The sequence below is a fragment of the Lytechinus pictus genome, chromosome 12 (genome assembly GCF_037042905.1).
Source record: "Lytechinus pictus isolate F3 Inbred chromosome 12, Lp3.0, whole genome shotgun sequence".
Lineage (NCBI taxonomy): Eukaryota > Metazoa > Echinodermata > Echinoidea > Temnopleuroida > Toxopneustidae > Lytechinus > Lytechinus pictus.
The window spans coordinates 28,851,999-28,877,863 of NC_087256.1; the positions used below are offsets into that span (position 1 = coordinate 28,851,999).

Here is a 25,865-nt window from a genome sequence, read left to right on the forward strand (position 1 = left end):
ATGCATAAAATGGAGGTATTGTGCTGAATGCATTAGGCTACCTTTCCGACACCCTTGAGCTGTTACTCTCACATGAACAGGGGGCGACCTTTGCTACCTTGTACTTGGTCCCCATTCACACTCTAAAATTGAAAAAAAAAACAAGTAAGGTTTATATTTTCTGCACGTGAACAGAGGTAACCTATTCTACCTGTGAACTAGGTCCCCGTTCATACTCTGAATTCAAATTAAGACAAGAACATTTCTTCATTTGAATGAAAAGTAAGGCATGTGCAGTTTAGACTTGACAGTATTAGTCATTTTATTATTTTATTAATTGTCACAATGTCAGAAACTATTTTTTTTCAATGGGGGGAGCTACTTTTCACATTCTAATACCTAAATTGCAACAGTGGATAAGCTTTAACATTGCAGTGAATAGGCATTTCCAGGGATTTTTTAATCATTATTCATTTTCCAGGGCTCTTATGAGCATTCGGGGTAAAAATCGTCCCTAGCCCCTTTTTTATTTTTTGGGTCACCCTTGCCCAAGTGGATCACGGAGAACTGAACAAGCAAATATTTATTTTAACCTAACAATTTCACTCATTTTAGGGAGAAATTGTGTATTGTAGTGATGTTTTACTAAATTTGATTTCATTTTTTTTTCTTTTCTTTCATTTCAGGTTGAACAGTCAAGGCCAAGAAGAACAGGGTGCCATAAATTCCAGGTAAAGACATATACCTCTCAACAGGGGATTTTTTTTAAGGGGGGGGGTTCACAAACAGTTTAGTGTGACATAAAGTCGTGCATAAGTGCCAAAATGCACAGGATATGTAATGCCTATCTTATTGATGAATACGTGTCACTTGCATCCTCTGAACGTGATCTGACCAATGCGGTGATACCGCGGTTCCATGACATTTGCTCCGGCGACAATTGCTCCGCTCTAAATTCCACACACAATGGGATTGACCAACTTCAACCCAAGGTTTAACACTATTCCATACCCTAAATATAACCCTTAAAGGGATGGTCTGGGTTGAAAGTATTTATAGCTTAATAAATAGAGTAGAATTCAATGAGTAAAATGCCGAAAATTTCAACAAAATAGGATAACAAATAACAAAGTTATTGAATTTTAAAGTTAAGCAATATTTTGTGAAAACAGTCGTCATGAATATTCATTAGGTGGGCTGATGATGTCACATCTCCACTTGTTCTTTTGTATTTTATTATATGAAATTAGGTTTATTCAAATTTTTTCCTCCAAGAACTAGAAAAAATGGATTGACAACTGATTTAGTGCATTAGATATTTATTGCTGCAACTTATTTCCTTATAAGGGAGACATATTATTCACAAAAGTATGAAATAATGAAAAAAATATGATTTTATGTAATAACATAAGAAAACGGAAAGTGAGGATGTGTTATCCAATTTTGATGAAATTTTCAGCATTTTGCTCAGTGAATTCTACTCTATGTATTAAAATATAAATATTTTCAGCCTGGACCATCCCTTTAACTTAGCATAAAATCCTATTGCATCCCTAACCCTACATCTAAGACAAAATTAAGCCCGTAGCAATTGTCTCAATTGTTCGTTAATTACCCCTTTATTGGGGAAGTTCACCCTGACGATAAGTTGGTTTTAATAAAAAGCAGAAAAACTGGAGAAAAATGTTGCTGAAGGTCTGATAAAAATCCATCAATGAATAATGAAGGGTTTTTTTTTTAGAAAACCAATTTTTGACGACATATATGAGCAGCGCCCCCATATGCTATTTAATATAAAATTCCAAATTCTTAATGAGACATGATGAATGAAAATATTTCATTTAGATATAAGGGGTATGAAATTGTATGTCTGATTATATATCCCCATACAAATGAAATTACTCTCAATTTTTTCTCTGAGAAAATGGCTTTTTGGGAATTTCCCCTTCAACTCTTCGCAGAACACCTCATAATCATATCCGGTTCTAATTTCATGACATATCATCTGCAGGAGAATGAAACACATACTGGTCCCAGTAACACAAAGGTTTGCAAATATGAAAGAACAATCGCGATTGGTTCCTGGTCAGTGTTTTGAACAGAGGGGACGTCCAACAATGAATTTTATTGGCTAATTCCACTCAGTGATTGATTGCTATAAATCTCTGTGTGACACCCCGTGATCAGATCCGGGTTCTCTTGTCACATGAAACATCCTCTGCAGGGGAGTTAGCTCTTCTTACTAGGCCCTGTATCACAAAGGTCTGCATATGAAAGAACAATTGCGATTGGTTCCTGGTCAGTGTTTTGAACAGATGGGACTTCCAACAATGAATTTGATTGGCCAATTGCACTTAGTGATTGATTGCCAATCTTTGTGTAACACCCCGTGATCAGATCCGGGTTCTAATGTCACATGAAACGTCCTCTGCGGGGGACTTAAAGGCGAATGAAACCTCTGGAATAAGTAGGTTTTTGTCGAAACAAAAAAATCAAAGTAACAGATCATCGAAAGTTTGAGAAAAATCAGACAAACAATGAGAAAGTTATGACAATTTGAATATTGCAATCACTAATGCTATGGAGATCCTCCCATTGGCAATGCGACAAGGATGTGTGATGTCACATGTGAACAACTTTCCCTTTGATGGACTATAAAATACCTCCAAAATGTCTCGTTTTGCTTTTTCTTATGGTGATACAAACTCTTCATCCATGATGTATTCTTTAGAAATATGTATTACATGCCCTCCTATAGAAAGAACACATGATCTACTGATAAATGTGATAAAAGAGGCAATTTAAGTGAAATATATACTAAAGTAATGGGGGGAGTTGTTCACAGGTGACATCACACATCTTTGTCGCATTGCCAATGTGAGGATCTCCATAGCATTAGTGAACGCAATATTCAGATATCTATGTACAATATCTGTAAATTGCAGTTATCTCTGGCTATACCGCAACGCCTGTTATCCTTTACAATAACCAGAGAAGACCATTGTAAGCTTAATGATAATATTTATCTCTCTATTTGTCCTTTGTCCAGAACAAGAAACTCCTACGTAGCATGGGCATGACGTCAACCTATTCTCCTGAAGAGTTTGTCGGTCTGACCACCATCGCATCATCACCGTGTGAAAATAACAACCTGCCCCCACCTGCAGCATTCCTTTCATCGACATCGTCGTCCTCGTCGTCGTCATCGCAGCAGTGGAGCATTATGATCACGCCCACATCGAGCCCCACCAAAGAAATGGAAGGTGTCGTCAATGAACCACAGAAGGTTGAGGAGGTTATCAACGACAATGCCTGCTCGTATTGCAGCGACGATGACCACCCCGACGACGTCAACGACGATGACAGTGATGCAGATACGATGACAGAGCGAGGAGCGGATAGATTTGTTTTGGATCCTTGCAACGAGCTTGATTTAGAACAAATTGAAAAGTACTGAAATGGTGTAGAGAAAGGGATATTCATAGTGTACTGAGAATGAGAGAGAAAAGAGAACGAGAGATAAAAAGAGGAAGAACAAATATCCAGATTTGAACCTGGAAGCAGGAAACAGATGGGTCGTCGTTTGTTCTTTCTGATTGGCTGATTCAATGAAGCAAGGAGTATGGACTCTGCATGTGTGAGAAAAATACTGACAGTATTACGACTAACGCAATTTGGGCGTATCATTATTTTCTTCTCATTTGTCAAAGATATAAAAATGTCAGGAGCTTTTTTTTTCCTCGACGCAATTGAGACCAAATCGAATGATGTGATGATTAGAAGATGAAATGAAGAAAAATTGACTTTCAAGAAATTGCATTTTTGTCAGGCCTACAGCTTTGTAGAACTAGCATTGTAGTTCTTGAATTGTGTGAAGATTGGCAGTTCAAAATTTAACGAACATGACAGTCATTTTTTTTTTACAAAAATCTTTTGTTTCATGTTCATAGTAACAACAGGAAAAGAAAGTGCTTTAATATTTTTAGAAACTGTCTGTATAATTGACAACAAGTGATGCGATATTTTGCTGATTATTGGTGTGCCTATGCAAGTTTTAACTAAACAGTTTGAAAAGAAGAAAAAGAAAGAAACTTAGGAGAATAGATTTTCCTGAAGCATGCAGATGAAATGAAAGGAAAAATTATGGTGCATGCTTTGCAACGGTCATATGGTATTCATTCAAATCTGGTATTACTGACGGTTCTTTTTTTTTTTAACATTGCTGAATTATATTGTGAAAAAAAAGATATTACTTCAACCTGCATCATGCAGTTTGTAGCGCTTAAGTGAGATATAGGGAAAAGACAGGCTGTTAACCAATCAAAGACGATTTCTCAAAATGACTGACGATATTTTAGATATTTGCATTTCCAGGACTAGAATTAAGAATTAGGAAGTTAAAGAGTGAAACATATACAAGTTTTCAGAACTTAAGTTTTAAAAACTGAAATTATATATAATTAGCCAGAATGATACATCAATTGGGTTGCAAGCAAAATGCTTGCTTAAATAGCATAGCAATATACTATAAGATGTTAGTAATTGAGTGATTTACTGAATCTATTTATTTCATTATCCGATTTGATATACACATTTAATCCAAGCAGTTGTAGAAAGCAGCCACTGTCTATCCCATCAGGCTCATGTTTTCCTCCGTAAACATTCAATTAATTTGATTTTAACTTGCAAATATGAGTTACACGCAATGGGACTATGACACTCAATGAATTTGATTTAATTTGCAAACATAAGTTACTTGCTGTGGGACTATGAGAGAGAAACCTTATGATTGGTACTGACTTTTGTCTATCATCTCTACCTCAGAATTAGCTCTTTCACAATAAAAAGAAAGGACTATCTTTCATTCAGACTGCTCTGATACTGGGGCAGCTTTCGTGTGTAGGCTGTGTGATTAGTCTCAGCGGGGCGTTTCACAAACACTTAAGTCCGACTTAAAGTCACGCTTCATAAGTTCCCAGAATGCATCATGCCATCAGAGGTGTAATCATTGATGCTGTCGTGTGTTGAATATCATGTGCGCATTGGCGCTTAAAGCATGACTTTTAAGATTTAAAGTCTTTGTGAAACACCCCACAGAAACGTCTGTTTTTTATGTCTTTGTAGATTCATGTTTCTAGGGTCTGATTCCAAAGACTAGAGTTTGTTCCTATTTTTTTCCTTGAAAAGGGAAAGTCTCTGATTCATTATTTGTGAATGAAATATATGTGTTAAAGCTGTAATTCAATAAATGTAACTATAATATTTTGATTGATGATATAATTGATGCATTTCTCCTCGTAATAATTTGATAACATGTAAACAAGAGAGATTGTGTACAGATTAATGCAAAATAAGTTGATGCATGTCAAGGAGACATATTAAGTTGATTTTTTGTTTCTATTTGTAGCAAATGCCATTAAAAAAAACTAGTGCAACCATTTTATAATAACTGTTACAATAGGTGAAGTGTGTAGATAGTCATACCAAATAGATTATATATTTGTTTTGTTTGTGAGTGCAAAGTCCTTTTTCTATCCCTTCTTAGGAGCTGTAATATGCTTCCGTGATAAATATTTTGTTTCCAAATAATGCTATTGCTTTTTTTTATCATCCCTCGAGCAAGACACATTTTGTGTCCAGCCAATTTTGCAGTGTTACAGTACTATTCTTCATTATTGTATGTGTTATAATAGCTTCTTTTTGAGCTACGTTTGAAATATAGTGTGCAAAAAAAAGAGTTTTTGTTTGTTTTTGAAAACATTTAATAAGTAATAACCGATAGTGAGAGACATGTATTATGTATTGTGTGGATGCAGGTTGCAATTCAAGCCCATTATTTTGATTAATTTGTAACATGTTTGGTGTACGAGAGTCGCTTATTGAACGATTGCTGAAGACGTTTCTGTACCATCATATATGTTTTGTTACCATTTTTCATTCTTAAAAAAAAGCACTGTTTGGGTATATAGTATATAATTACACACATAGACTAATAACAATCAACAATCATTTGTAATATACTTATATTGTGTGCTGTGTTTTGCACTAGTTTCTCTGAATAAGATGCAATTTAAATTTAACCTTGAGTAAAGTAGTCCTTAGTAGATAATTGTAAGATGAAAAAAAGCACCAACAAATAAGATCAATATAATGTTATTGTGCATATTGCTATAAATGTCATTAGTGATAGCAGATACACGGTGTGATAGTCCATTTACCATAACAATAGCTGACTTACAATCACATATAAAAGATTGTAGGCCTCATCTTATTATTTTCTTTGTGTCATCTTAGAGGCGTAAAGACATTAACCTAAGTAATTGTGTAACATTCGCCCTTCTGTCTCTTCTTACCAAGTGATGTTTTTTTGAAATATTTTGTATTAAACCTGTCAGTCTGAGTGCATTTTGTGTGAGCGTGTGTGTGTTTCTCTCTCTCTTTTATTTTGAATAATGTTTGTTTGTTTTTTTGTGCCAGCCTGTCTTTGTTAGGTAACTTGCCAACTACCTAGTTTCCAGTAGAAGGGCAAATCCACATGGGAAACAAAAAAAATATGTATAATTGTTCAAAAATCTATTTCATTTTGTTCTGAATATCTTCAACACAATGGAATGATAGTATTCATATAAGGGAAAGTCAACGCTGATGTCATTCTAATTTGATAAGGTCAGAGAAATGAGAGACTTCAGGCTTTTGAAGTTTTAATTTTGTGATCAATGACCATTGTGAGCTTTTTTCCTTTTACACAGTATCAAGAATTTGTATGAATTGCCATTTTTCACGTTGCTGTATTCCATGATGAATGAATAGACTTTTTTTGCATGCACCATGAAATAATTCAAAACTTCCGGCAAAAATGGCAATTCATGGTATTTCCAAAGTAGCTCACAAGTGACACACACAAAAAAAACTAAACGTGACTCCTATTTCTTTTGATGGACTTATATTGAAATTTCATTTATATATTACTCTTCTTTCTCTACTTATATTATAGAGATGTCTGGGTGGACTTTTCCTTCAATCAACATTGGTGGAAAGTAAAAAAATTCTTCAGAATGATACAATTCCTCTGCAAGTGTACGCTGACATTTACTTTAGGAGCTGTCCTACCCAAATGTTTTGGCCAGTGTGCACCGATGTGTATATGGCAAGCCATTTAAACATTCTATCCTATTTTTTGATTAAAAATAGGATGATTATGATATCAATAGCTTGCCAAAGGTACGTTGGCATACGCTGGATGAAACATGGAGGTGGGACAGTGCCTACTTTCAATATTTAGCTTCCAATATCTGGGTATGGTACTGTTAATTACTCATCAATGAAAATCCAAATTTGAGGCCTTTTGATATCAATAATATCCATGTGGAATTGCCCGTTATGGTTGCGTCTGTAGTAGAGCCTTAATTCTTCAGGGTATTTTGTGAACCAAATCAAATACTTATTGTCTATGTTATCCTTTCTTTCTTGTCCATATGAATGTGTGATGTAGACGTTTTTCTCACTTCTTTTAATAACTTTTATATATTGAGCCATACACAATCTCTTTATTTTTTCCAACAAAAAAAAGACCCTCAATTTAATTTTGAATCTTTACATTTTTAGCGTGACTATGTAAAATGTGCAAATTACAAATACAATCTATACCAAATGGCTTTGTTTAACAGGAAAAAAATCCTTTTGTTTTTACCTATTTTTTCTTATATATTGGTTTTTATTGGGTTTCCCATATGCCATCAGAGTAGCATTGATCTGAACCAATACAGAATTTAAAATCAATTTGTACATTGTAGTTTATATCAAGACACCTTTACTCAAAGTTATTGCTCTATGCTCTGTTGATATGATATATCAGTGAGTTTGAATTAGCGGTAACATATGGATGTACAATATATAACTACATGTATAACAAAGGCAGTGGGAGATTTGTAAATGCTGTGTTATCATTTAATATCTAATTTTAAAATGAAATATGGTGTAAATGTTTTGGATAGATATTTTTGTACGACAACAAACTACATAATATACACGAAGTGCATGAAAAGTTATAGACATACCATAGGCCTTCCCACCAGTATATGTTGATATATATATATATGACACAGTTTATTGAGCCACGTATGTTAGTATTCTCCAATTTCTGAAATTCAATTGGAAGGAGTCTACAGTTAGCATATGACATTTTGGCATTTAAACAATGTTCCTTCCTTGCAAAATCCTCTTTTTGCTATGAATCTTTTTTTTTTTTTAATGAGTTCAATGACCTTTTCTCTCTTTTGGAAGTGTTATCTTGCTTCATGGCTCATAAGTTCCAAGTCTATCATGATTAGGACATATCGCAAATCTTAGATTTGGAAGGTTTTGGCTAGTTTAAAAACATGCATGAATTAAATACAAATGCTTGTTCAATTCAACGCTCTCACTTTTCTGTTTCATATGCATTTATTTTTCAATTACTCATCTAATGAAATATTATTCAAGTCACATTGCAAATAAGTGTGTCCAGACATTTAGATACAGTTTTGAAACAACTTGACACTTTCCATTTTCCACACTTCACTCAGGGATAAAGTTTAAAACAAGAAACAGATTGCTTTTTCTTTACAAAAATGAAATTTATGATTTATTTGCTAAAAATTGAATTTCATGTATGCCACAATAAAATTAAAAAAAAAACTTTCACAAAGAAGCAAGCTACAATTTGATAGACTTAATTTTTAATACATAAAAAGCTGTTAATTATATAGATCAGTTCAAGCATCAGTTTTTTTTTTAACGAAATACTCTCAGTATGCTCAGATCTAGCTTTCTAAAACCATCTTTGTTTTAGATAGCTGTTTGTGTGGATGTTTTTTAACCGTTTGAAGAATTTAAACAGGTTCTGTACGCTATATATCACTTTTTACGCCACATTGTGTTATACTTGCTAAAATGGGGACTTGTAATGGACTGTGGTGACTTGTGTTTTTTTGTTTGATGTTTTTCTGGTGTGAAATCATATATTCTTGTTGACAGATTTTTAATGACAATTTTAGACCTTTATGCAGAGATAAACGGGTATAGTCATGTGATAATGAAATTTAGAAGATATTGTATGAAATTTAAAATACAAGGGCTTATAAAGAAAAGGATTAATGTTCATTGATTTCTCCTCAGAAACTGAAATGTGACTTTTTTTAGACAACGTTTTTGTTTATGTCGCTGTTAATTGTTTGATTTTAACTTTACATGAAATCATTTAAGACAAAATTAAATCGTATTATAAAGTCTCTATAAAGAAAGAAAGGGGATCCGCCTTAAAGTGTAATTACACAAAATAAGCATTGAATTGATTCTGTTCAGCTTTTCTAAATGATTCTTTGGCACCAAGAGTATACTATTAAACAAGTAATTTTTATGTTTTTATATATTTGCAAAGTCTGGAGTTAGAATTCTGGTATAATCAATAGGACTTATTTCCTCTTTATTTGCAAACTCATTTTATTGCACATAAGCAGCTGTTTTCTTTGTTATCCCTATACGAAGTCCGAGATTGTAACCCCTTAATTTTGACTAAGTAAGGGTTAATCAATCAGGTCATTTTTACACTTCAAATTCGGGCAACTGATATACAGCATAGTGTGATTTTTTTTTTCACCATCTTTTTAAGAATTAGTTATCTCGTGTTTTATGAGCCCTTCACACACCTCTTCCTATGGTGCTTTTTTGTTTGCTATTTTAGACTTTAATTTTGTGGATTTTTTTTTTCCATTAAAGACTGAGATGAAAAGTCTTCATAGTGATCCTTTAAAAAGAAAAGCCTTATAGAGAACATGAAAATGACAGGAAAGGTCGGATAGTACAAAGATGGATGTATATCAAGTGGAAACTGCCAAGATAACTTGTGAAGCGATCGACTGAAAGTGAAGCTGAGCTGATGGATTCAGTATAGTAATTAGATGAGGATTATGTATGATTTGTTTAAAAACTATGTATTTCAAAGAAAATAATGTGTTGCTATTTTATATGCAAGTCTTTGATTTTCTCTGATTCCTTCCAAAACAACTTTTTTTCCCATTTGCTCATGGAATTTACGATGAAATGAAGTGACTTGTCTACCTTTTTCACTTTTTTTTTTCCAATGAAAATGGCCCAAGTTGTGTCTTGTATTTGATTAATATTGTCATAGATTTTGACTCACCCCTTTCTGTACACGTGTAGATTGGGAAAAGGGTTGACAGATTTTCCTCTTTTTTCATACACCATACGAGCATTCCATTACTTTTAAATGTGACATTCATGAGTAGATACAGTTTCTTGTAGCTACAAATAAAGTTTCTTTTTTCCAGAATTTTCGTGTATGAATTTGTAGCATATGTAGAAGAGACAGAATTTAGAAGCAGATTGTGATTTAGGGTTATTTGATGAACTGAATGTAATGAAATATGAAATATGATTGACATGACGAATGTAAATAGAATGGTTCTCTCTTCAGAGTTTGTACAAATGGTTTGTAAACAAAAGAAGGAAAAAAATGAAGTAATGGATAGAGACTGGTTGTATTATAAGAAGGAACGCCGAGAGACTTTGTAAATGCATTGAGCAAGTGTTTTTTTAGAAGCAAGAATTTGAATGGAATTTTTTATTGCAAAGATGAAATTTTTTTAATGATGTTAATTTTTTCCAATTGAAATGAACGTAAAAACTTATCAGTGCGCTTAAAACAGATTTTATGGAAACTGGGAAGATATCAATTGCCGTTTATCTTTCACCCCCTTTCTACGAAACTCATGCCTGTATAAGGTGAATTATTGACACATCACATTCTTTATGTATCTCTCTCTCTCTCCCTATTTTTCTCACTTCTTTCGTGAATCAAGAACAAGGTTCATATATATCGTTGCCATGGGGAAAGGCTCTTTTTCTCATTATTGATGATGTGATTTTTTTGAAGTGAGGAACAAGGAGGTTTGCGATTGGCTCAGGATTACGTCTTTGTATTTTTGTGTGGACAACAATTAAAAAAAAGATGCGTCTTCTTGAGAAAAAACAAATGTTATGTCTTCCATTTGTAATATGTTTCATTATTGAGAGTGATAAGCAAATGAGAAAGAGAGAGGGAGAAGAGCGAAATACGAATTGAGATAGGGCAGGTTTCATAAAAGATTTTGTGATTTCCACCGACATATGTTATAAGCTACAGTAAATCATCTCATCTGATTGGCTTAGAGCAAATTAATCGGAGAAAATCACTGACTTATGAAACACTCCTAAGGTGCCTAGGCACACTCTAATTTCTGGGAATAGAAGAGAAAAGATAATTTTGTGCCCCTTGTAGACATTCTTTCTTTTTGTAAGAGAAAAAAAAGATAATTTAAAAAAGGAGTGGAGGATAGCTTGGGAATATTTTTTAATGGAAGTTTTCTTTCATTTTTAATCGTTACTTATCAGTGGCGTACCTAGGATTTTCCACAGGGGGGGGGGGGGAAATTCGTCCGCCAAAAAAATTGACAAGCAAAAAAAAAAAAGGTCTTCCCAGACTCGTCAGAGTAGTAGGTACGCTAGTGTTACTTATTCATATCTATTGGTTTATATGACTGACGGAGGTATGAGAAAATGCGAGATAGTGGGAGAATGAGAGAGAGATGGAATGAAGGAAAGAAAGATGTGAGAGAGAAGGGTAGGAAGGTGAGAAAGAGGAAAGGAAGGGAACTTCAAGGGTAAAAGGAAAGAAAGAGGGGATGGGTAGAAGAGGAGATGAATAATTCAAGTTTATATAGAAGGTAGGGGTGAGAAGAATAAAGAAATGAGTATAAAATGGGAAGAGGTGTTATATATTTTCAAAAAATACATTGTATACACACATTATAAAACGATGATGGGCACAACTTTTGCTACCTTGATGATCAGGGCAATGGCGTATCTAGGCATTATAACGCCTCTGCGGCAATAACTAAATTTAGCCCCCCCCCCCCCCATGCACCCTGATCCACCTATCACGACTGCGGTTTATTTTTTTCATCTCCATTCTGATGTAATGGAGTAACCGAAGTTCCCTAGCAAAGAAATTCATTTTCAATGTTTTAAAGATACATCGATATTGAACAGTAAAGATGACAACAAAGACTTTGACATTGAAATTGATAAACAATATTGTCTTTTTTTTCGAAATCTGAAAAATGATTGATAAAATTCTTGACAAATACATTTTTTCCCGTAACATTGTAAAATGTTTAAACTTTAACAGATGAATTAAAATCTTGTGAGACCCTGAAAGGAAAAATATTTGTTTCAGTGGGCGAAACGACTCAGCTTCAGAATTTGAAACCCTCAAAAGTCTTTACTTCTGGTGCATTTAGCTTGTATAAAAAAATAGATTATGATTGTATTTATTCCCCCCCTTTTCTTTTTCTCTGTTCCATTCCCTGCGCCCGTCAAATTGCCGCCCTCAGATCCTGTAAAATATTGAAAACACTTTACCCCTGATCTAGTATAACATTTCAGAATTATCAGTGGGAAGCCATGGGCGGAAATCCCAGGGGGACGCGTTCCCCCTACCCAAAATAGTTGGGGGACACAATAGCAAATATCCCCCTGCTATTTTTGGTCTTTTTGATGGAAAGAAATACATGATTCAAAATTGAAATAAAACATTTATTTTGAACGAGATGACCTTATTGTTTTACGTTTTGGATGATAACCTTTTTTTTTTTTTTTTTTTTTTTTGCTTGTCAAATTTTCCAGCCCCTGCCCCCTTCTAATTTGACGAGAGATTTCCGCCCTAGGTGGATGCATGGAAACGAACTGACCGAGCTTGATATTCTTGTCCTTTCCTGTCTCTATGATGCATTTACCTTTAAGCTTGATGGGTGGCTTGCAAAACCCTCCATGTATTTCATTTTTCTTCAATTTCTTACCCCCCCCCCTTATTTTCATGGCCCATTTTCCTAGGGGTCGCTGCGTGTATTATTCTCCAAAGGCATGCAGCACCCCCTGGAATTCTAGAAGGTATGGAAAACTTGCTTGTCAATTTCTGTGGACCAAAATGACCTTTGTTTTTTAGTGAAACCCTTTTTTTTTTGCTTCTAAAATCTACGTCAGCACCCCAGTAAAAAAAATCGTTCTCAGGGCCCTGCCTATTGTGCGTTAAAGTGCAGCCCGATGCTTTTTACCTCTCCCTAGGCCACGGGGGGATCCAAGATTTTCCGGGGGGGGGGACATTTTGTACAGGAAAAAAAATGACAAGCAAAAAACAAACAAACAAAAGCAAACAGCTCTTCATTGCACTAAAATTGAGGTCATTTGCTCGAAGAAATAAAGGGGGGTTCTTAAATTCCTGGCGTATGCTTGACAAAGTCCTCTTAACCCCCCCCCCAATTGTTGGTGCCTCCCTAGGGGGGGGGGGGGGGCGGACCGGATGTTCCCTACCTGGATCCGCCAATGCCCTAGGAAATAATAATATTTTTCCCCTTATTTTTTTCATGAATGTCTTGCTGATAATCCTCCCTGTTCGGTTAATTTCATTTATTCTTATTTGTCTTCTATTTTCTTTTATTCAACTCAGAATGGGAGGGGTGTTTTTTTTCGATCGACATACTTAATATCTTATCAAAATTATACGCCTATCACGTGATACACTATTAAAGTGTTGTCCTCCTATATTTAACCTTTTCACACGGACTCTTTTCTAGTAAAAATTTCGGGGGAAAATTGCCACAATAATTTCATAACGTTTTTATCTCCACGCCATTAACATAAAAAATGAAATATCCCACGTCCCCCGGGTGTTGATCTCGGGGATGGGGGATATATCCCCAATTATTCAGGAGGGCGGCATATCATCCCACAATAATTTATGGTCGAACATCATAATATTTATGATAAATAATGATGATTATTAGGAAGTACAATATGATCATGATGATGGTGGTAGTATTGATTGTCGTGTATACATGCACATAACGGCCATAATTTTTTTTCCTCTCGGAATTCACTTATGTTTATTGTAATTGAATGGAAATAACTCTTTCAGAAATTGTTAGAAGATGGGTGGAGAAATAGAATAACATGTTCGTGACATTATCTTTTTAATATTTACACATCAGTCCCCTCAACCAAGTGCGTGCTCCGTTTATTTTACCAAAAGTTTGAATGTCACTTCATTTTTGTGAGCATATTCTTTATCCGAGTTTATGATGTAAAATAAGTGGAGATCTGCAACCACAAGAAATGCGAATTGAAAAGAGTATATAAATGGGAGATAACCATGAAAACCGACAAAAGTTAAAAAAAATTGCCATCTCTAGGTCAATTTATCAATAAATTTCAGCTCGCGCTTCGCGTTTGCATTATTAATCTAGTCCTTAGGCCTATGATTGTTGTAAAAAATAGGCTAACATATATTCAAAACTTCAGTCTTAGGCACTACTCCCTCCCCTTTCCGAAACTGGCGTACACGTGTGGGGCTTGGGGATCGTGGACCCCCGGCCCCTAAAATTTCACAACCAAGAAATTTATCATTTCAGTTTTATTTAATCAGGGTGGCCTCATCATTTATAAAAAAATGTTATAAAAAATGCTGTTCTTAAGGGCCCTGAGATAAAAAAATCAATAAAAACAATATTTACAATGAATATATCAATCGAAATGACATAGCTTCTTTTTTTTTTTTTTTGGGGGGGGGATAAATTTTGCGTTTTACGCCATCTGACGTCTAAAATTTTTGGATTCGCTACGCCACTGACTCCCCTAAACAAATAATAATAATAACAATGATGATGATGATGATGATGATGAGAATAATAATAATAATAATAATAATGATAATAATAACAATAACAATAAATGATCATATGATGATGATGATAAATAAATATATAAATAAAAAACAAAGAAAGAAGGAAAGAAAGAAAGAATGAAAGAAAGAAATTAAGAAAGAAGGATTCTTGAGTTGTCTTTATCATATTTATTCAATACAAGTATACAGTACCATTATTTTCGAATAACATAATATAAGTGAAAAAGACATAATGGACAAAATTTATCATGAATTTTTTTTAATTATTTTTAATTTGTTTGGGACACAGATTTTGGCACAGCTAGCTGATCGCGATATTGCGATACCGTTAAACGATCCTAAATTCAAAGATGGCGGAAGAAATTGTTGTCTGTTTCTAAGACGATCGAGAATTGAAAATTGCCATCTAAGGAACAAAATGCCGCCGAAAAGACCATCTTCAGCTCGAAGGAACATCAAGCATGTCACCTTTTCACCATTTGTTAGGTATGTTAATCCTCTATTTACGACGATAATATAATATTTATTTTCAACAAGTCGCAGACTGAGCTCAGTCCCACTTGTGTATTTTTCTGTTTGTAAACTTGAACTTGTCTTCTGTGCAATTGAAATAGGCCTATGCCTGGAATTAAATGAATTAGATCTATGTTTAACTAGGCAGTTCAAAAGAGTCTTTCTGTGTAGATCGAGATCTGATGAATATGCAAATAGTGAAATGATCCTTCTAGGCAATAATCATGAATATTCATGAGCTGCGAAATTCCGAAAAAAAGAAGTGCGATCCCGCATGTGTGCGATGCCGATGTTTTGCTTTTGCCTTTTTTGGAATGTGTGTGCACTTGCGCAATATGGTTGTGTAGTAAATGTATTGGATGTGTCTAATCGGTTTACCCATCATTACTCTGCCATTCCTGGAAGTGCATATTCATGTTGTTGTTACTTAAATAAAAAATGTAGCAATTTCAGGAGTAGGCCCTAGATTTTTTTTCATATTGAGAAGAAAAATTTCTGGACACTCAAGTCTCAAGTCATACAAAGATTTGGGTAAAAGAATTAAGCTTTTTTTTTCTTCAAAATTGAAGGTTGAAGACTGCTGATTGTTGCCGATAGTGAAGTAACAGGAACGCACGTCGCAACAACCCCCCCCCCCCTTTTAATCTCTTGGCTCTTACAGTTCGGAAAAGCAAAAAAAGTTGCAAAATAGTACATGTGACAGGGGGAGTGGACTGTGTGTTGTAAATAAGTAGTCTTAAAATATACCTTTTGAGACAACTATCGATAATATGCCAAGAAGTCGACACCCAAGAAGGCGACCAAGATGCCAGTAGCCAAGAAACCAAAGGCTTTGAACCTCAGGAGAATAAAATAACCCTACAATTTTATAGAGAAAAGTGTCAGAGGGAAAGTACTTGTGTACGTACATGTACCTGGTAACATAATTATTATAGAGGGTTCTGGCTTTTGCTCACGCTGGCCCTGTTCTTTGGAATGATCTTCCCCTGGCAATCCGTGAATGCACTTCCATTGACACATTTAAACGTTACCTTAAGACTCATCTATTCAATGCTTCCTACTCTTAATTGTTCCTGAATCTATAACTATTATATTTGTACTTTTTCTCTTTCTTTCTTTCTTTCACTGCGCCTTGGGCACTCTACCGAGTGGATTTAGCGCATTACAAATCACATATATTATTATTATTATGGTACTGTATCAATGCATTGGGTAGAGAAATATTTTGTTTAATATCTTTCCAATGGGTATAAATTACAAGACTACACTGCTCAGAATGTTGCATTGTGGGTTATCAACCTAGCCAGATTTGGGTAGATAGGGACTTTGGATGGCTGCTGGGTTATACATTCTATATTCCAAATAACGATTGTTTTTCTCTTACTTTTTCAGCTGTGCCAGGCTCCGTCATGTCCAATCCTTGTTGAGAAATCCAGGAGAGGTAGACTCGAGCAAACCAGATGCTATCCTTTGTATCTTAGGAATTGATAGCAGGTAGGCAGGCATACAACACTATCAAATACTGTTGTCATCATTGTTGTGATCAAAGTAATCATTTTCATCATCCTCATCATCTTATTCTTGGTTATCATTTACTTCATTTTTGTCTCGCCTTCATAGTAGAGTGAGACTGTAGGCGCTGCTTTTCCAATTTTTGCATCGTCAACACTGAAATCTAAACCTAAGGTTAAGTTTTTAAAATGTCATTATAACATCGAAAGTACATGTACATGTATATAGACCTAGTTTATGAAACTTGGACATATGGCTAATCAGGTATTACTGAACATCCTGCCATGGTTTCAGGTCACATGACTAAGGTCAAAGGTCATTTAGGGTCAATAAATTTCAATCATGTTGGGGGAATCAACATCTAAATCTTAACCTGAGGTTAAGTTTTTGAAATGTCATCATAACTTTGAAAGTTTATGGATCTACATGTACATGTAGTTCATGAAATGTGGATACATAAGGGTAATCAAGTCTCACTGATTGCCTTGCACAAATCTTAGGTCCCATGATCAAGGTCAAATGTAATTTAGGGTCAATGAACATGCCATTTTGTTATATGAATGGTGTATTTTGTGAGTAATTATACTAGTAATCATTTTCAAAGTCAGCACTGATGCTATATTGAATCACGTAATGCAGGCAAGACTGCCAGAGGTGTTCCATTTGTATAGTTGCCAGTATATAAAACTGTATTTTCATTATCAGAATGCTATTCCATCAACATCAGCACCATAGTCATTGTCATCATCATCATTATTGCCATCATCTTCATCATCATAAACTTTGTCATCATCATCATCATCATTATCATCATCATCATCAGCATCAACATCTTTGTGATTGTTATCTTTGTCATCTTTTATCATTTTCATCATCATTAATTATGATCACCATCAATCATTATTCTATACATACATAGACTCATTGTCGTCATCACCATCATCTTCATCATTATCACCATGTTTATCGTCATTGAATATTGAATATCATCATTAGTATTAAATATTCATCATCATTGAATATCATCATTAGTATTAAATATTCATCATCATTGAATATCATCATTAGTATTAAATATTCATCATCATTGAATATCATCATTAGTATTAAATATTCATCATCATTGATTATTATTGCCATCATCATCGTCGCTCTCATCGTCTTTATCGCTGTAATGTTTTTGAATACGTGTATGTTATTCCGGAATGGTATTTCTTGTTATTTTTTATTTTTGGTATAAAATAGGTACAATGAAGGAAACAGAGAGCTTAGCAACTACCTTCTATTTGGTTTCTTTGACACCAGACAGGCAGAACTTGAAAGGTTTGTACATGTATCTCTATTTGATATAATAGTTACATTATGTAGCGGTCATACGTTAGTTCCTAAGCGCTTCACATTGGAATTATTATTACCCCAGTCATAGGATCCATCACTGTTCCACTCATAAAGTGCACCACTTTCACTCCCTGGGGAGTATCCTGGCCAGGCAACCGTTTATCGATGCACACGTGTCAATCTTATCACATTGACTTTCACATCCTCCCGGGCACCCATTTAACACCCGGGTGGAGAGTGACAACGTGGATAAGTGCCTTGCCAGAGGACATTAGCGCCGGATGGGATTCGAACCCTCGACCCTTGGTTTAAGAGTCAAGTGACTGAACCACTGCACCATGAAACCATCACATTTAGCACATTGCTTTGATTTGATATATTCAGATTTCACATTGCACAGATACTGACTGGCTTTGAGCAAGGTGATGGAGTGACACTGAAATGCTAATTTTTAATTAATGTAGCTTCCGGTTTCTATTTAAGGACAAGTCCACCCCAACAAAAAGTTTATTTGAATAAAAAGAGAAAATTCCAACAAACATAACACTGAAAATTTCATCAAAATTGGATGTAAAATAAGAAAGTTATGACATTTTGAAGTTTCGCTTAATTTCACAAAACAGTTATATGCACATCCTGGTCTGTATGCAAATGAGGAGACTGATGACATCATCCACTCACTATTTATTTTGTATTTTATTATATGAAATATGAAATATTCTTATTTTCTCCTCATTGTCAAGTGAAACAACAATAATTCTTCCCTGAACATAAGGAATTAGCATTGTTGAATACTATATGGTTCAGTCATGTTGCTCCTTATTGTCAAATCTATAAAAAATGAAATATTGTATAATTCAAACAATAAAAAACAAAGGAAATAGTGAGTGATGGACATCATCGACTGACTCATTTGCATGTCACTGAGTTGTGCATATCAATGTTTTTTGAAAAATAGGCGAAACTTTAAAATGTCATAACTTTCTTATTTTACATCCGATTTTGATGAAATTTTCAACTTTATGCTAGTTTGATTTTTCTCTATTTATTCCAATCAACATTTTCCTGTGGTGGACTTGACCTTTAAGAAATACAAAAGAATAACGGCACAGGTGCACTGTAGCCTTTGGTGGTGACCAGTGATTCTGCCAGTTTCATGGGACAACTGGAAAGTGATTTATGTTGAAAGTAGTTAATTATAGATTGTAAGAAGTAGAAAGTTAAAGTAGAAAGTGTGAATGTTTCAAATTTTATTTGATGTTAAAATGTGGATATCGAAGCTGTGACAAAATATATATCAAAGCCTTTAATATTATATCCTGAAACTGGGCAAAATAGTGTATGATAATAGTTGAAAATGTGAAAAGCCCTCAGAATTTGACAATTTGTTAATTAACATTTTACAAACTTCCACATTACAAAAAAAAAGATTAGTTTCAGGGAATATATCTATTTGTGATGTTATGTGTCAAAGCTGCGGCCAAATGGGGCCAATCATGTAATTTCAAATCATAACTCAATAAATATTGCAACATTTATTTTTGATTTACCCTATAAAAATTAGCAATGTGTCTGCTCATAATATCCGACCAGAGACAGCAAAAAGCAATTATCATTACAAAAGCATATATCCTATCTGGCCAGTAAGTCTGTAGTTAGGTAAGAGTCTTTTGTCCAATCTGCAAGAGAAATCCAATGGAGCACATGTCTATTATATTTCATCCTTGCGGCATCAAAAAAGGGAATGTGTTGGATGATTCTCTATCTCTATAAACTCCTTGCTTTGAGGGAGTTACCGTGCATGCATTTATTTTTTGAGGTAGCCTCATAATTGTCCCAACTCCAAAGTCTTGATGATGACAATATGGGTCTACTGAGGGAAATATAATTTGGTATCTCACCAAAAATAACGCCAGTCAATAGGTTAATACACCTACAGCTGTATAATGGGTGATTTCAAGTCAGGTGTTGACCGTGGTGTTGGTGTTGAAATTTGGATTGCTTCCCCTAGCTCCAAAACTTATTCAGAGTTTGTAAAACTGATCCAGATCACATTATTGACATCTCAACAACTAGTGAGTGACTTGAAATCACCCGCTGTGTCATTCAAACTGTTATTTGTAGTGATTTATATATGCCTGTTTGCCTATCGGAATATTTGATTTCAGGATATGCACGAACCTGATTGAGTTATCCTGGCCCTGACTGAGCCACAGTGATGTATTTTATGTTCACTGAGAGATAATCAATTTGAAATCTATAAAATGCCCCATTCAGCCTAATAATCACATACATACATAAATTATTTGGCCAAGAATTACATTGGCCATCAGTAATATGTATGTAATAATAAAATTAGAGGTCAAGTCCATCCCAGCAAAAAGTTGATTTGAATAAATAGAGAAAAATCAAACTGGCTTAACACTGAAAATTTCATCTAAATCGGATGTAAAATAAGAAAGTTATGGCATTTTTAAAGTTACGCTTATTTTTCACAAAACAGTGATATGCAAAAATCAGTGACATGCAAATGAGACAGTCGATGATGTCCATCACTCACTATTTCTTTTGTTTTTTATTGTTTGAGTTATACAATATTTCATTTTTTTACAGATTTGACCATAGGGACCGACTTGACTGAATCATTAAACATTGCTAATTCCACATGTTCAGGGAGGAATTAATCACTGTTTCACTTGACAATGAGGAGAAAATTATAATATTTCATATTTCATATAATGAAATACAAAAGAAATAGTGAGTGGATGACGTCACCAGTCTCCTCATTTGCATACCAACCAGGATGTGCATATAACTGTTTTGTGAAATTAAGCGAAATTCTAAAATGTCATAACTTTCTTATTTTACATCCGATTTTGATGAAATTTTTGGTGTAATGCTTGTTGGATTTTTCTCTTTTTATTCAAATCATTTTTTGTTGGGGTGGACTTGTCCTTTAAACAAATTGGACTGGTCGCTCACAATTGGAGAGATGTACTAAAGGCATTGCTCGTGTGACTGAATCTCACCAAACAATAATATTTGATGGTGAAGAATAAAAAAAAATTGAATACTGACCATAGAAGGGAATGTTGTGAATGATAAGAAAAACCCTATAACCAACCAAAAACTGAAATGAAACTTGTTAATTAGGTGACACTCAGAAGTGAGAGTTTCACACTGACTATTAATAGGCTAAATAAAGATAAAACTGTCCGTGAATATGGTTAGATTGGCCTTGTTGAACTATAAAACTTATTTTTCTTCATTTGTCTCATATCTTTGTAAATAGAAATTTATAGTTCTATAAATGATCATATTAATTTAATTAACCAATTAAGGATGATCGCTGATGTGGTTTAGGGTACACCATGTGGAGTGTTATAGAAACAGTGGATAGAAGAAGAAAAGAAATGGATAGGCGAGAAAGTGGAAATTTGAGAGTAGAGTAATCTTTCTTGAATGTAGTCCTGAAAAGGACTGTAAACCAGAAGAGATTGATGAGTTGAAAACAGCTCGAGTAGTAGGATGGATGAGGAGATGTTGGCTTGAGTCGGCGAGTAGAGATGATGAGTAGAAGCAGTAGAGAGACTCGACGTTTCGGGCAGGTTGACTGTCCGTCTTCAATTAAGGATGGTCTTTAAAAGAAGCAGGAGTTAAAATAGAAAGACATGGTTTTCATTTATTGGCTCAAATTTGTCACTTTTGAAATAAAGCATCTTAGGATAGACTTGGTCTTTGATCATTTGTATGTGAGATATTTTAATCATATATTAAGATCTCAGGCAATTCCATAAAATATGTGCGTCAGACCCCATGTTTGTGGGACCTTCATGAAATTTTCTGTCTCTGATTTCTGGTTCTTATGACAGTCTGTAATGCTCTCAAATTACCATAACTTGGTCAGTTCACGAACTGAAGTAAAACTTGAGAAAAATGGGGGTCGGATCGATGTACATAAAGGTTGATTATTTTACGGAATTGCCCTTTAGACAAAATTTGGAAAATTACATGTATAATATATTGTGGTTTAATACTTGTTGCTCAATTTATCTGTAGACAGAGAATTGTGTGCACTTTAAATTGTTATTGTTTATAAAAGCTGCAATTATTACATGTGCATCTACAAGGTTTATACATGATGTGTACTCGTTTTTTTCTTGATACATGTGTATGTAAGTGACTAATATTTGATAAATAATCATCAAAGGATTATTTGTGTGTATGTTGACAGGGTTGTTGATTTTTTTGATTTTTAAAAAAAAATCAAAAAAATCGGATTTTTATGATTTAAATCGGATTTTTATGATTTAAATCAGATTTATTTGATTTTTTTCCAATGAAAAATAATGGTCACACTTAACAAGATTTAAACTATATTTAAACTGTTTTACACCAATAATAGTGGTCAAGTAGTCTTTTGAACATTGTGTATTGTACTATTTGACACAATAATCCACTTATATACAGGTTATTTTTTAATTTTTTTTTTATTTATTTGCATTATAGAGAGGGACATTTTATGGAAGCCCAAGTAAAGTTATGTATTATGTATACATTTAAACTTTTGAAATTTTTATATCAGTCAGTTCAAAACATCCGAAGTGTTACTCCAATGCATGAAGTACTCAAATAACTTGAGAATTTCCAACAAAATTGACATTATTAAAGGCCTGTTAGGGTTCCTATACTGCCCTTGGGAATTCTAGCTGGGAATGTTTCCTAGAATTATCACATAGGGGATTTTAGCTAGGAATACTTCCTAGAACTATCACATGGGGGACTTCCCAACTAACAGCTGGTAATAGCTAATAAACAAAGGGTTTTACAGCTTTTGTGATGCATGAATCATGTCTGGAAGAAAATCAGACCCCATTTGGTACTTTTTTGAGAAACTGCCATCAAAATCTGCAACTGGATGCAGAGCAAAGTGCAAACTATGTGGTTTTGAGTTGATGGGGATTGTGAAGCGGATGAAAACACACATACAGAGAGTTATTTATCATTACTTCGTTAGAAACTTGTTGTTTTCATCAGTTTTGCTTGTTTTACAATTTGAAAATAAAACAGTGGTGTTAAATCAGACTCCATGAGGGTGTATCATTCTTTAAAAGTATCTCTAAAGCATGTGGAACAGAAATGAAAATGATTACATTGAAAGTATCTGTTAAGAAGAAGAGAAAATAGAGAAAACTAGTTTTTGTCTCACCTGCATAGCAGAGTGAGACTATAGGCGCCGCTTTTCCGACGGCGACGGCGGCGGCGTCAACACCAAATCTTAACCTGAGGTTAAGTTTTTGAAATGACAGCATAACTTAGAAAGTATATGGACCTAGTTCATGAAACTTAGCCATAAGGTTAATCAAGTATTACTGAACATCCTGCCTGAGTTTCATGTCACATGACCAAGGTCAAAGGTCATTTAGGGTCAATGAACTTAGACCATGTTGGGGGAATCAACATCAAAATCTTAACCTAAGGTTAAGTTTTTGAAATGTCATCATAACTTAGAAAATATATGGACCTAGTTCATGAAACTTATACATAAGGTTAATCAAGTATCACTGAACATCCTGCATGAGTTTCACATCACATGACCAAGGTCAAAGGTCATTTAGGGTCAATGAACTTTGGCCGAATTGGGGGTATCTGTTGAATTACCATCATAACTTTGAAAGTTTATGGATCTGATTCATGAAACTTGGACATAATAGTAATCAAGTATTACTGAACATCCTGTGCAAGTTTCAGGTCACATGATCAAGGTCAAAGGTCATTTAGGGTCAATGAACTTTGGCCAAATTGGGGTATTTGTTGAATTACAGCCATAAATTTGAAAGTGTGTTGGTCTAGTTCATAAAACTTGGACATAATAGTAATCAAGTATCACTGAACATCCTGTGCGAGTTTCAGGTCACATGATCAAGGTCAAAGGTCATGTAAGGTCAAAGAACTTTGGCCACGTTGGGGGTATTTGTTGAATTGCCATCATATCTCTATAAGTGTATTGGTCTAGTTCATAAAACGTGGAAATAAGAGTAACCAAGTATCACTGAACATCTTGTGCGAGTTATAGTAGTTTTCAAAATCAGCACTGCTGCTATATTGAATCGCGTGATGCAGGTGAGACGGCCAGAGGCATTCCACTTGTTTTCATAAAAGTTGATTTAAATCAGTGATTTTTTTGAAAAAAATCAAGTGATTTAAATCGCGATTTAAATCATGATTTAAATCGACATGATTTAAATCAAACAACCCTGTATGTTGATTTTTTAATTTATTCATTTATCATAATTTACCATTATTTTTATGCCCCCGCAGATGAGGTCCTGAGGAGGCATTAATTAAGTGTTGCCCCTGTCCGTCCGTCCGTACGTCCCCCCACTTGGTTTCCACATGATAACTTATGAAATATTCAACAGATTAAAAAAAATTTGGGTATGTAGGTAGATGACACCAAAATACAGGCAAAGTTCGAATTCGGAGTCCGCAGGTCAAAGGTCACAGCTCATTAAATATGCAAGTTGGTTTCCGCATAATAACTTATGAAATATTCAACAGATTAAAAAAAATTGGGGTGCGTAGGTAGATGACACCAAAATACAGGCTAAGTTTGAATTTGGAGTCCGCAGGTCAAATGTCACAGCTCATTATATATATGCGAGTTGGTTCAAAGGTGTAGCATATATATTGGTTTCTGCACGATATTAAGTTCAATCATATTGAATGAATTTCTGATCGTGCTAGGCGGGGACACCTGTGTCCTTTGGACGCGTCAAATTTCTAGTTTAATTTTAAGTTTATTTATTTATTTATCTTTTTTTTTGGGGGGGGGGTGGTTCTAATGATTTGAGAATTCTAATTTGTTGTAAAAAAAGTGTCTGTCAAAAGATTTCGATCCTGCCTTGATGAAGAGTTGTGAAATTTAATTTTCTGTTTGAAAGATATTTTTCTAGAGTCAGTTTGAGTTTCCAATCCAGTCAATTATGATATCATGATTAGATTAATAAAAGAGAGTACATTTTACCAGTAGTGACAAGGTTTGAATGCAATTTTATTCCAACCTACATCTACATGTACAATGTATATATGCCTTTTTCATACATTTAAAATTTAATTGAATAAAGTCCAATTTAGAATTGTATATTATACCCATTATAATGGCGTACATGTATCCGGCCATTAATAGCATGCACTGTGATATTAATACACAGCATGTTATTGTGTCTAATGTTTTATATACACAATGGATGTTAGATTGAGTACCGGTACAGCGAAGTGTATTTCCTCAATTTCTATAATAGCTCTTCTTTGTCATGTATCCTCATATTTCATTAATGGAAGAACTAAAATGAATTGAATGTGTTTGCATGCCCTGAAGCCAAATCTGATATGTATATTTTGGGTACTTTTATTTGAGAGATAAATTGTAATCGAAACGTACAGTATTTGATCAATTTGCAATAGATACACGCAGTATAAATTGGAAAAAGTATTGAACAATGAGATACATACATGTGTACACATGAGGCCGTTGACTGTCAACACACTTTTCCATTGCTATGGTGTCTTGTAAAGATGGACAAGGCATTCTACTTTTGTTCTTCTAAATAGATGATCAAGGTTCAACTTTAATAGTATCTTATGAAAAAAGTAATTTTTTTTTTTATAAATTCAGAAAAGAAGTTATATCAAAATAATGGTTTATTTTTTTTATATGGTCAATCAATATTCGGTCATTAATAAA

At 34.3% G+C, this 25,865-nt stretch overlaps 2 protein-coding genes across 2 annotated transcripts in view; both read left to right on the top strand.

Annotated features, from left to right (window-relative positions):
- Nucleotides 1–669: 669 nt before the first annotated feature.
- On the top strand, nt 670–8,393 carry LOC135156126 (uncharacterized). Its single transcript, XM_064107500.1, has 2 exons — nt 670–710; nt 3,029–8,393. Exon 2 carries the CDS (start codon nt 3,050–3,052, stop codon nt 3,434–3,436), a length of 387 nt encoding a protein of 128 aa, XP_063963570.1. The 5' UTR covers nt 670–710; nt 3,029–3,049; the 3' UTR covers nt 3,437–8,393.
- A 6,689-nt stretch (nt 8,394–15,082) lies between these two features.
- The window catches only part of LOC129272701 (dynein axonemal assembly factor 9-like), an 84,304-nt gene continuing 73,521 nt past the window's right edge, over nt 15,083–25,865 (top strand). The window contains exons 1-3 of the mRNA XM_064107250.1: nt 15,083–15,241; nt 16,661–16,762; nt 18,026–18,103. Coding sequence (XP_063963320.1) covers nt 15,174–15,241; nt 16,661–16,762; nt 18,026–18,103 — 248 coding nt within the window. The 5' untranslated portion in view covers nt 15,083–15,173. The remainder of the gene's footprint in view (nt 15,242–16,660; nt 16,763–18,025; nt 18,104–25,865) is intronic.

Bases quoted from the DNA above. Each gene is read 5' to 3' on its own strand.
- LOC135156126 (XM_064107500.1), top strand. From the start codon at position 3,050: ATGGGCATGACGTCAACCTATTCTCCTGAAGAGTTTGTCGGTCTGACC.